This window comes from Pelodiscus sinensis, chromosome 2, assembly GCF_049634645.1.
Source record: "Pelodiscus sinensis isolate JC-2024 chromosome 2, ASM4963464v1, whole genome shotgun sequence".
NCBI classification, from domain to species: Eukaryota; Metazoa; Chordata; order Testudines; family Trionychidae; genus Pelodiscus; species Pelodiscus sinensis.
Window position 1 is genome coordinate 198,928,469 of NC_134712.1, and position 11,572 is coordinate 198,940,040.

Genomic DNA, 11,572 nt, shown 5'->3' on the forward strand with positions numbered 1-11,572 from the left:
ATCCATTTAAAAATATTGTGTGTTTCTCTTTCGTCGAGTTGTTTAAACTGAATTCTGTGGAGATAAGGACTTGTTTTTACATGTCTGCAGAAGTTCAATAAACACTTGGAGCATCATAGAAGATAATAAGCATTGTCTCAATAAATGTATACGTTTAAATATAATACTGAGACTAAAGCTAGGAGTGCCGTATATAATTCATTGCGAATTACTACCAAATCAGATTTAAATCAACTATACAGTTCAAGTATTCCAGCATCATGGGGAACAAGTGTATCCTATAGAAGTGATTGCAAATAAGGTGTCCTAACAAAGTTAAAACTTTTTCTCTTTAAAGGAGACGATCACCTTCACCTTATTATAGCCGATATAGATCACGGTCAAGATCCCGCTCCTATAGCCCAAGTAAGTATATGAAATTAATCTGTAATGAACCATTCTAGTGCATCTGGACTTGATATGTTAGTTTTAATGGAAAATAGATTTGTGATCATTGAGAAATCTTGAATACGGCAACAGAATATTCACCTTCGTATAAGTTTGGCTATTGCAAGTTAAAATGTTTTTATATGGTAACATTATTTTTATACTAATACTGTCTTTTTTATTATTTTTTAGGACGTTACTGAAGAAAGGAAGAATTACAATTGTGGACTTGATTTTTAAATAAAGTTCTTCCCTTAGCTTCCCTTTGGTCTCTCCTTCTTTTCCCCTCAAGTCTCTTTCATAAGATCTTTGGTTCATTTAGAAGATACATATTTTCAGTTGAAATATTGCTGTTTTCCAACCCTTTTTATTGTAATATTCTTAAAGTCGTAATGGTTGTAGATTTGTGTAGTTAAATATCTTTAAACAAAATTAAATAGAAATCCGAAAGTGTTACTACATTTTGTAAAGTCATTTTGTTTTTGTTTTTAAAACTATTGTACTCTTGGTTAATCTAATGAGGAGAAGAAAACACTGATTGTTTTTAAAGCGTGCGTGTGGTGTGTAATATACACACTTAGATACTTGAATATAAACCTGTGTTTCCAAATAACTTGTTAATTTTTCTGTTAATGTTTGGTGGTTAATTTTTGAAAAACAGCAACACTCTGAACCTCTTCTGTAATGACAAATTTTTCTAGATAGTCATGAACCCAACAGGTTTTGGTTAAATTGCTTTGAGTGTACAATATTAAAACTATAGTAAAATTCCATATTTGGTTCAACTTCTTTCAAAACAGATTCGTGTACATTGAAGATAAAGTTGTGTTTTATAGATGAAAGTTTCTAGACTTATATTTAGTAGATAATTTTTGAAGTTAAGATCTATAACTCTGATTTTTTTTGTTTAACTCAAAGTAATATTTCCCCTTAATCAGTGCAGAAAAAATATTTATTGAACATAGCAATTAGTTCTATAATTTGCTGTTCATTGAAACTCATGTTGGTATTGCAATGATGGTTAAAGAAGTTCTAGTTTTCAGCCCTTCTGGAGTTGCCATTAAGGATAGAAAAATTACAGTTACACATATAAAGCTCCTCTTCCTCAGAATAAAGTTAATTACACCTAAATGGATTTCCATGTCTTCTGTTCTGCATTTACATTTTGTCCGGATATAAAAAGATAATCAGACAAGTTACCATTTGATAAAGGATATTATAATTTGCTTTCATGTGCATTTTCAGAATCTTACGTTGCATTGTCTTGCGTGAGAATTGGAAATCTACTGTTATGCTAAGAGATTTAATTTATCAAAGAGTGGTGAATTAGATTAGATTTTTAATTTGGCAGGGAAATGCATCAAAAGCCATGGCTGGAAGATGAAGCAATACAAATTCAGATTAGGAAACACAGATTTTTAACAGGATAATTAACCATTGCAACAAATTACAGTACCAGGGAAGTCTAATGGAATTTTCTTCTTAAAATTGTCAAATCAAGATTTGATCTTTTGGAAAACATGCTGTAGTCAAGCAAGTTACCAATTTCAGTACAGGAGCAACTGTGTGAAATTCTTTTGAGATTTGAACTGTTTTACAGGAGCTCAGTTAGGTAGTCTTCTCTGGCCTTAACTTTATGAATAAAGTTGTTTTCACATTATGCATAAAACAGTTATTCGGTGATGTCCCCTTGTGCATATAGCTTCCTCCAATATCCATGAGTTTCCCTATCTACGATGCCTGTGAAATGGAAAGAGCTGGTATTCTATTTCTGAAAAGTGTTGTGTTGGTCAAAAAAAAATGTTGCTCAGTCTGCAGGTCAGATAAATTAGTGAATTGCAATTCAAGTTTGACCCCATTGTTAACTTGGAAGAGTAATCAGAGAGGAGGAGAATTCAGTCTCCCATTTTCACACAGTTTGTGGCTTTATAAGGATGCCATATATGCTGTTTGGATACCTTTCTCCTTAAAACCAGGCTTTGGACAGTCGGGCCACTGAAGCAGCTTTCAGCTACTACTATTGGCTAAATTCTAATCAGTGAGCTAGAGATGGGGAAGATCCATATGCCAAGAATCAGCAGAATCATTAAGCTCTCATGACTAGATTTAGATTTCACTTTATTTGCATTGACTTGGTATTTCTGAAAGAAGTGTTACCTGGCTAATTTTTTCCCCATTCAAGTAATTAAAAACTTAACAATTACTAATTAACACAGGAAATTAATTTACTTCATTTTTTGGAGTTTTGACTTGTCTAAATTTTGGGCTGAAATTAACTCTCCTTTTAATTCCAAAACGGTCAGAAACTTCCACAATAATTACTTGTATGTGCACAGTGCCTTAACTGAGGTTATCAAAAGAATGTTAACAAATTGAATTAAACCTCAAACACTGTTGTGAAGAAATGAAGTAATAAGCCATTTTACTGATGGGGGTGGAGGTTGCCTGCAAGAAAAGGAAGTGAGATTAGAGTTTAGTGACACCTGTGAAACTCTCATTGCACTTACATTGCTGTAATAGTGGAATAATTCTGATGTGCAAGGAATCAAATCCATTTCCAATAGCTATGGCTAGTCCTACAGGGCTAACAAGAGTAAAACGTAAGAATTGTTATAAAGTAAGCAGACATGACACTAATGAAGGAGTGGATGCTTTCATAGAGTATTGATTGGAAGTTTTTCTGGGTATAATGCTTATGCATTACCAGTCATTGCATGAGGAGTTCTTGATCATTAATCTGTGACTTTGAGGCAGGACCAAGTTCTCAGAAAAATGGTGGTGGTTGTGTCTAAATGTTTGCTATCAAGGGAAATAGCTTTACTAAAACTACCATTTTGAAAATGCCTTACATAGTAGATCCATACTTTATGCTTGAAAATTTGAGTCTCACCACATGTGAAGCATGTAAATTATATTTCTTAAACTTGTTGGCTGCATCTAGACTGGCATGATTTTGCGGAAATACTTTTAACGAAAAAGATTTTCCGCTAAAAGTATTTCCGCAAAAGAGCGTCTAGATTGGCAAGGATGCTTTTGTGCAAAAAGTGCTTTTGCGCAAAAGCATTCGTGCCCAGTATAGACGTGCTTTTGTGCAAGAAAGCTCTGATAACCATTTTAGCCATCTGGCTTTCTTGCGCAAAAAATTAAGGTGCCTGTCTACACTGGCCCTCTTGCGCAAATATTCTTGCACAAGAGGGCTTATCCCTGAGTGGGAGCGTCAGAGTATTTGCGCAAGAAGCACTGAATTCTTACATTAGAATGTCAGTGCTCTTGCACAAATTCAAGCGGCCACTGTAGACAGCTGGCAAGTTTTTGCGCAAAAGCAGACACTTTTGCGCAAAATCTTGGTAGTCTAGATGCACCCGTTAATTTTAACAAGCAACATGCAAGTTATGAAATAGTCTTAAGTGTTCAGCTGTTCAACGTTTTCAAAAATGTTTGGCTAAGATCTTCTGTTTCTGAGATCACCAAAGGGACTGACTTGGTATGTCCATCTCCTCTTCTGTTTATTAAGTTCTTTGTTGTTCATGTTACGTTTTACTAAGGGGATCAGTAGTTCAAGTATGTCTGTTTCCAGCCACCGTTAGTCTTCATACTGGCCTGTGGTCTCACTGTAGAGGAAGGCTCCAACTGTTACTTAATAATTACTTTGTTTGGTCACAGTTAACTTGAAGTGTTTGGTCACAGTTAACTTGAAGTCTTAAGTGACATGGCAGGAGTCAACTTCTCTTCAGGCACACAATCCTCTATGCAATAATGTTGGCTTCAAATATAAAGGAGTAGTCTTGGAGTACCTTAGAGACTAATAATTTATGTATCGTATCATGAGCTTTTGTAGGCAAAACTTACATCCTCAGATTATGTAAACTTGTATGATACTATATGTAAACCCACTTTCTCAGATGAGCAAAGTGAGTCATGATACTGTATATACATTTTTGTTAGTCTCTAAGATGCTTCAAGGTTACCTGTTTGCAAAGTAACAGGCTAACACAGCTACCCTTCTGAGACAATATAAAGAAGCTTAGAGTCAAGCCATTCTTCATCTGCAAAGTGGGGTGGGGTCTATACCTGTTTTATTCTCAAGCTGGCAAAAGGGCTCAAAGGCTAGAGAGGAGTCTTTCCTTCCCTCCCCCCATTTTCACATGACACAGGGTGTGTTCAGGGCTGCCTGTGTCCAGAAAAACAGATACATAAAGAACTCTAGCTTTCATCCCAGGACACTCAAGAAAAGCAGATTACTTGGGAAAGATCCAAGGGTCCCTCCTAACGGGGAGCTTAACTAACTTAGGAAAGTAGACTCAGATTCCAGGACTTCCTTACAATTCTTTCTGACAACAAAGGAATGCTACCACATGCCTGTTGGATTAGTCTGCTCCCAGTTGAGGATGTGCAACACACAGTTGCCCCATGGAAGAACAATTAAGAAAATCATGTCTGTACATAATATACCACTCTTGCATTTCCACACAAGCTTTTTTAGACAGAGTAATAGTTGCTGAAACAGACTAAAAGGCAATGGTACTGAAAGAGTCAAAAGTGGGCAGTCATTCTTACACACACACACACACACACATCCTGCCCATGTGCAGGTCAAGTTACCTAAATCAGACATCAAATCAGAACCAAATACTCAGGTCAGATTCTTTCCATCCAGTTATTTTGATACATTAATTAGTAATAGAGGAAAGGTCTCAAAAGCAAGGGTAAGTCTCCTATTATGCAAGCTAGGATTGTTGCAGATTTCTCCACAACTTTGAGATCTAAATTCACACTTAGAATAACATAATGGTTGAACAAAAACACACAATTTCTAAAATGTGTAAGTTGCAGATGTAAGGTAGATAAACAGCTGTACCCTCTGCAAAATGATTGCTTCTTAGCCATGTGGTTGGAAGCTATAGAGCTGTATCACAGATAGTTGGCAGTGATGCCCAATATCTGCACATCCAAATGAACATTCTTCTATGGGGAAAAACTAAGGAAGGTGACAGCTAAAATGAAAGAAAATAGAAAATGTTACTAAAGCCTATAAAGTATATAAAAGGCTACAACGTTAAGTACAAGTTAAAGGTGGATTTACAATACTTCAAGGCTACGTCTAGACTGGCATGATTTTCCACGAATGCTTTTAATGGAAAAGTTTTCCGTTAAAAGCATTTTCGGAAAAGAGCATCTAGATTGGCACGGATGCTTTTCTGCAAAAAAGCCCCTATCGCCATTTTCGCGATCAGGGCTTTTTTGCGCAAAACAAATCAGCTGTCTACACTGGCCCTTTTGCACAAAAGGGACTTTTGCCCGAATGGGAGCAGCATAGTATTTCCACAAAAAGCACTGATTTCTTACAGTAGGAAGTCAGTGCTTTTGCGGAAATTCAAGCAGCCAGTGTAGACAGGTGGCAAGTTTTTCCGAAAAAGCGGCTGATTTTCCAGAAAAACTGGCCAGTCTAGACACAGCCCTAGTGATTGAGCTCTTGTGTCCCTCTTAGCAGGCTATTAAGAAGTAGGCTGCAGATGTGCTACAAAATCCCAACTGCCCCAGTTTGTCAGCTGCTGACATTTCTGGACACAATGCATGCAGACACAATTCAATTAGCATTGTTCATCAGATGAGCAATCCATCCTAATCAAATGGATTGCTGAGAGGAAGCCATGGCAGAAAGTAATGCTCTTCACAAATAACTATAATCCTTGATATGTTGGAACAAGTTAAACTTCTCCCAGGGGGAAGTGCTGGCAAGAGGTGCTCCCTACAAAGATAACTGTGGATGTACCAGTGTTGCAGTGAGGTACCTCCATGGGTCTCGACACATCATGGTAAGTGGCCCAGGAAGAAACAGCATGATTAAAAATTGGAGTTGAGACAGTGGTCAGTGCTGTAGGAGACTCTTTACCCTCAAATGAAATTTAACTATTCTGCTTCAGGTCAACAACTCAGCCAGCTTAATCCTTCATATTTTATTCTCTTCAAACCCTCTGGCTGTGTCTAGACTGGCAAGTTTTTCCCGCAAAAGCAATTGCTTTTGCGGAAAAAACTTGCCAGCTGTCTACACTGGCCGCTTGAATTTCCGCAAGAACACTGACTTCCTACTGTCTAAAATCAGTGCTTCTTGCTCCTGTTCGGGCAAGAGTCCTTTTGCGCAAAAGGGCCAGTGTAGACAGCTCAGAATTGTTTTGTGCAAAAAAGCCCCGATCGTGAAAATGGCGACCGGGACTTTTTTGCGGAAAAGCGCGTCTAGATTGGCTAGATTGCCAATCTAGACGCTCTTTTCTGCAAATGCTTTTAATGGAAAACTTTTCCGTTAAAAGTATTTGCGGAAAATCATGCCAGTCTAGATGTAGCCTCTCTGTGAGGGAAAATTTGTGTTGGATACCCGTGTCTAGTACTAGGTCAGCTGTCACATTGGCTTGCAGAGTTACCAAACTCTCTCCACAAGAGAGCTGGAGTTCAAATATACAGTGCGGATGGGAGAAGCCCATCAGACCAACTTACTTGTCTCAAACAGTTATCAAACTGCATTTTTCTTGACTGAGGTTCTAAGATACAGCGACCACAGAGAGTCACATGCTCAATCAAATATACTACAGTAGACTTCCGATAATCCGGAACCTATGGGACCTAGGTGGTGCCAGATTATCAGATATGCCGGACTATCAGGAGGTAGTGTAAGATGGTTATATATATATACTGTATACATTATATACTGTATATAAAGTGTTCTTAACCCTTTTTATTGTACATACTGTATACAGTATACTGTAATGTTTTAGTTTTTTAAGTCTTTTTTACCCTTTTTGCTCAGTTCAGCTGCTGCCGCTGTTACCTTGTGACTCATTTTTTGCCAAAGCTCACTCACTAGGCTCTTGCCATTTTGATGCCAGACTATCAGGAGTGCAGGACTATTGGATGCCGGACTATTGGAGTTTTACTGTATTTGGTGTATGTCTGTTGTTGGCATGAGTAGCTCAGAAGAGCAGACTGAGCTAAAAGATTTTTATTGCCTTGTGTTCTTATGGTACCACGTGATTCTTTTACTTCATGGATATATCTGTATACGCACCTTGGATAGTTCAAGCCTGCACATAAGTTCTGAGATGGGGCCCTATGTTATGCCAAGAGCCCTGCAATGTTCAAGTTAAATGCTCAGATTCTGAAGAGCTGACTTATCTACAGTTTGGTTATTCTTTTTAGTTAGTGGCCATTCTCCTCTAAATCAGGAAGGAATCAACAATCTGGAGGATGGCTGCTTCAATAATATTCATTCTCAGTATGCCCTTATCATAAGTCTGTAGGGCTACTCTATGGAGTGTGGTTCACACCTTCACAAATAACAACATGCTAGTTTCAAAAAGGGCAGGGCTTTAGCTACTGTTTAACAAGTGATAGTCTCAGCCCATCTCCTAATGACTGTCACTGCCAGATAGTTCTCTGGCATAGTGCTGTTGAGGCACTGTTATGAAAACAAAAAAGGATTGTCTATCACATCATGCATTTTTCAACAACATCACCTCCACAGAGCCACACTGATTGTCTTTGCTTCTTTCTTACACCCCTAGAGGTCCTGAATTGGGAGAGAGGGATTGAAGGCTGATTAGAAGGCATTCATGATATATCTGTGGTCAATGAAATCTTAAGCTTCATGAATTTGAGTATCTAGCTGTCCAGTTATAAAAGATGTGTGGGACCAGGCATACAATCCTACTGCATGGTTCTATGAAGGCACTACACATGAGGGCTACATCTAGACTGACATGATTTTCCGCAAATGCTTTTAACGGAAAAGTTTTCAGTTAAAAACATTTGCAGAAAAGAGCATCTAGATTGGCATGGATGCTTTTCCACAAAAGCACTTTTTGCAGAAAAGCGTCCGTGCCAATCTAGACGTGCTTTTGCACAAGAAAGCCCCGATCGCCATTTTTGCGATGGGGGCTTTTTGGCACAAAGCATATCTGAGCTGTCTACACTGGCCCTTTTGCGCAAAAGCTTCTAGGGAACTGGAAGGGGGAAGCAAGGGGAAGAAGGGGGAGGGGAAGCCCAGGGCCCAGGGTTGGGGGTCTTGCCAGACCTCCTTGATTTTCATGCAAACCTGCTCCTGGGTTCACATGTGGCCTTTGGTGGCCAGGCTGGCAGCTATCCTGCCATAGACGGCCGCATTCCTCCATCTAGTGTGGAGATCATGGACGTTGTGGGGCATCCCCACACCTGAATAAGGTCCATGATCTCCACCCTGGACCAGGACGGTGCCCGTCTTTTCCAGCCCCTGTCGGTCTCCTGATAGCTGGCAGACTGCTACTGGGGAGTTGTGGAGGGCTGGCTGCGAGTGGCTTGCAGGCTCATGTTTTGGGTCCACTGGATCAGGGGCGTCCTGGTGGCAACTGCTGGCTCTGGGCTGGCAGGGTCTACCCCTTTTTTGGCTCCGGGGCTGGAGGAGAGGAGAGTAAGTTTTCCTGGTTGTACCCAAAGTGGTGGGAAGGGCTGGAGGCCCCCTATTTCGAATTAAGTGTCTACACAGCACTTAATTCGAAATAGCTATTTCAAATTTGGCGTTACTTCTCATAGAATGAGGTTTACCAAATTCAAATTAAGCGCCTCTCTATTTCGAATTAATTTCGAAATAGCGGTTTGTATGTATAGATGCTATTAAAGTTAATTCAAAATAACAGCTGTTATTTCAAATTAACTTTGCAGTGTAGACATACACATATTTGTGTGACTCCTTGGGACTATTTTCAGTAGTTCCTCTTTCTCAAGACCAATGGGTTCTTAGCAGGGGAAGACTAGTTGACAGGTCACAAACAGCATAGCCCTGTCACCAGAGCCCTGTGCCTTCCAGCAATTGCTTAACCTATGTCTTGTCCTGATTGGCTTTCTCATATCCAGGCTGAGGAGGGACCATACTCCAAATAATACTTCATTTTGCCTGGGGATAGGGTCAAATCATGGAGTGGAGTGCAAATTACAAACATGTTTCAGTCTGCTGTGGACATTCTCTCTTTCCTTTAAATACCAAGTGGACTATATGATGAGGAGATAAATCTATATTTTGGATAGGCGTGGCATAGAAGTAGACTACTGCCTGGCAGCTCAAAAACTTAGTCCCGATAACAACGATTATTTACTACCTTCTGGAAAAGCTGCCTGCTTGCATTTAAGAATTCCACATGTATTTAATTAAGCAGGGCTGATAATTAAAGAACAGATTATGCAGAGTCCCTTTTTCTAGGAGTCATTGCTGCAGCACCAAATAACCACAGCACAATCCATAAATACCTCAGAATATGTAGTAATAACCACTAAACCTGTTTATCCCTCACAAAATAAATGATTGCCTTCAAGACTGTTCAAGTGTGAAAAAACAGTGAGGTTTTTATAATAGTATCTGCAATCGCTTAACGCTGCAGTTAAGGCTGACTCTTCATATTTAAGTAACAGTGGTTATGCAGCAGTTCAACCCTTTCATATGCTCAAGGAACCAGCAGTAACAAAGAGCAGATCACTTATCTGGAGGTGGGGGAGGAGGTAGGGCAGTTTGGTTTTCTTTCTGTGTCCTTTCCTCCTTAGTTCCGTTTGTTGGTTCTTTTGTAGTCCCTCTCATTTTCCCCCTCCTACAACACACTTGTAACTTCCCCTTATGCAGCTGCTCTACACACACTACGCTACTTCCTTTGAGCCTTCTTTCACTGCCTGTTTCCTATGTCTGCTCCATGGGTAGGGGGAGGGAAGAGGAAATCTGCTGCCTTCATTCTGCTTCTCTTTCCATCCCACATGGCCAGAACCTTCCAGAATGTCAGTGCCAACATTCTGCCAACCAGAATCCTTCTCCTCCCCACTTGAAACGTGGTATTTGTAGTTTGAATAGCAATGCAAATGAAATGTATCACTATTGGGTTAGTGTTTGTACAGCAGCTAATGTAACTGGGTCCTGATCCATGACTGGGACTCCTATGTGCTGCTAAAGTAATACAAATAACTAACAAATTGGGTACACTCATTAACTGGCCTTTTGCCTCAGTTTGTGTAAAAGCAGTTTCACACAGCTTTGAGGAATGGGTGATTTGTCCGCCCTTTTCCTTCACTCCATTCCTTCATTGACCTCATCCAGCTGGCAGTTGCTGATGCAAGAAGAATAAACAGGGAAGATGGTGTGTACTCTCCCCAGAGTACCATATAGTGGTATAACAGACCTGGGAAGACAGTAATCCTTTTTGGAAACAAACCCTAGAGAGTGTTCACATTACAACATGACAAAAGTCATAAGTGCACAGTTTTGGCTACAAGAAACTTATAGCCTTGCAAGGTTCTTTTGTCTCTCCCCCTCCCTTTATTGCCAACAGTCATAGGCTATGTCTAGACTATGAAATTTTTCCACAGGTATCCCGGAAAAACTTCTTTGCGTCCAGGGACTGCGTCTGCTCTTCCAACAGTTTTTGCAGAAGAGCAGACGCACTCTTTCGGAACTGTCTTCCTCGTGCCACGAGGAAGAAGGGCTCTTCCGAGAGAGGAGGTTTTTCTAAAATTTGGCCCAGTATAGACAGGCCGAATTTTGGAAAAGCCTCTTCCAACAAAACTATCAGAAAAAGGATCACAAATTGCGAAGCACAATTTGCGAACTGTTGTAAAGCAGGCTTTTTCTGTCCATGGCCTTCGCGTATAGCCCATCCTGCCACACAAGGCCCCTCACAGAAAACCCAGACTGTGAGATATTCAGAGAAGCATAGGAAGCACAATGCAGCTTTCTGTAAAAGGGAATTTGGCCTTGTAGGCATCATAGAACAGGGAGGTGAGCATGAAAAAATAGAACACAAGCTGCAAGAGATAAATAAGACTCTCTTGACCAGTCCTTGAAGGCAGGGAGGTAGGCATAGGGAGATAAGACACAACTGCCATGCACACTAACCATGCCCACACCCAGCACTGTCCACAGGGCCATCAGGCGGGCATCATGAAAAATCCTATAGGGCAGTATTTCACGTTACCTCATTACCAGCCTATCAGGCCCGGCCAAGGAACTAACCCTAATAAGGTACCGGATATCAGGTTATGTTATAAAAGACCCTCAACCCCTTTGTTCGACAGAGGTTCCGTGTATTGAGGGCACGTATCTTTTTTTGCCCGGCTAAAGGATTGATCACCCTGAGGCTGCCTC

General features: G+C 40.1%; 1 protein-coding gene across 3 annotated transcripts in view; it reads left to right on the forward strand.

Annotated features, from left to right (window-relative positions):
- TRA2A (transformer 2 alpha homolog) overlaps positions 1-1,199 on the forward strand; it is a 49,515-nt gene extending 48,316 nt beyond the window's left edge. For all 3 annotated transcript variants that reach the window (XM_075922210.1, XM_075922207.1, XM_075922208.1), the window contains 2 exons: positions 338-405; positions 619-1,199. In XM_075922210.1, the coding sequence (XP_075778325.1) occupies positions 338-405; positions 619-629 (79 nt within the window). In that variant the 3' untranslated portion in view covers positions 630-1,199. The remainder of the gene's footprint in view (positions 1-337; positions 406-618) is intronic.
- The last annotated feature ends 10,373 nt before the right edge of the window (positions 1,200-11,572 follow it).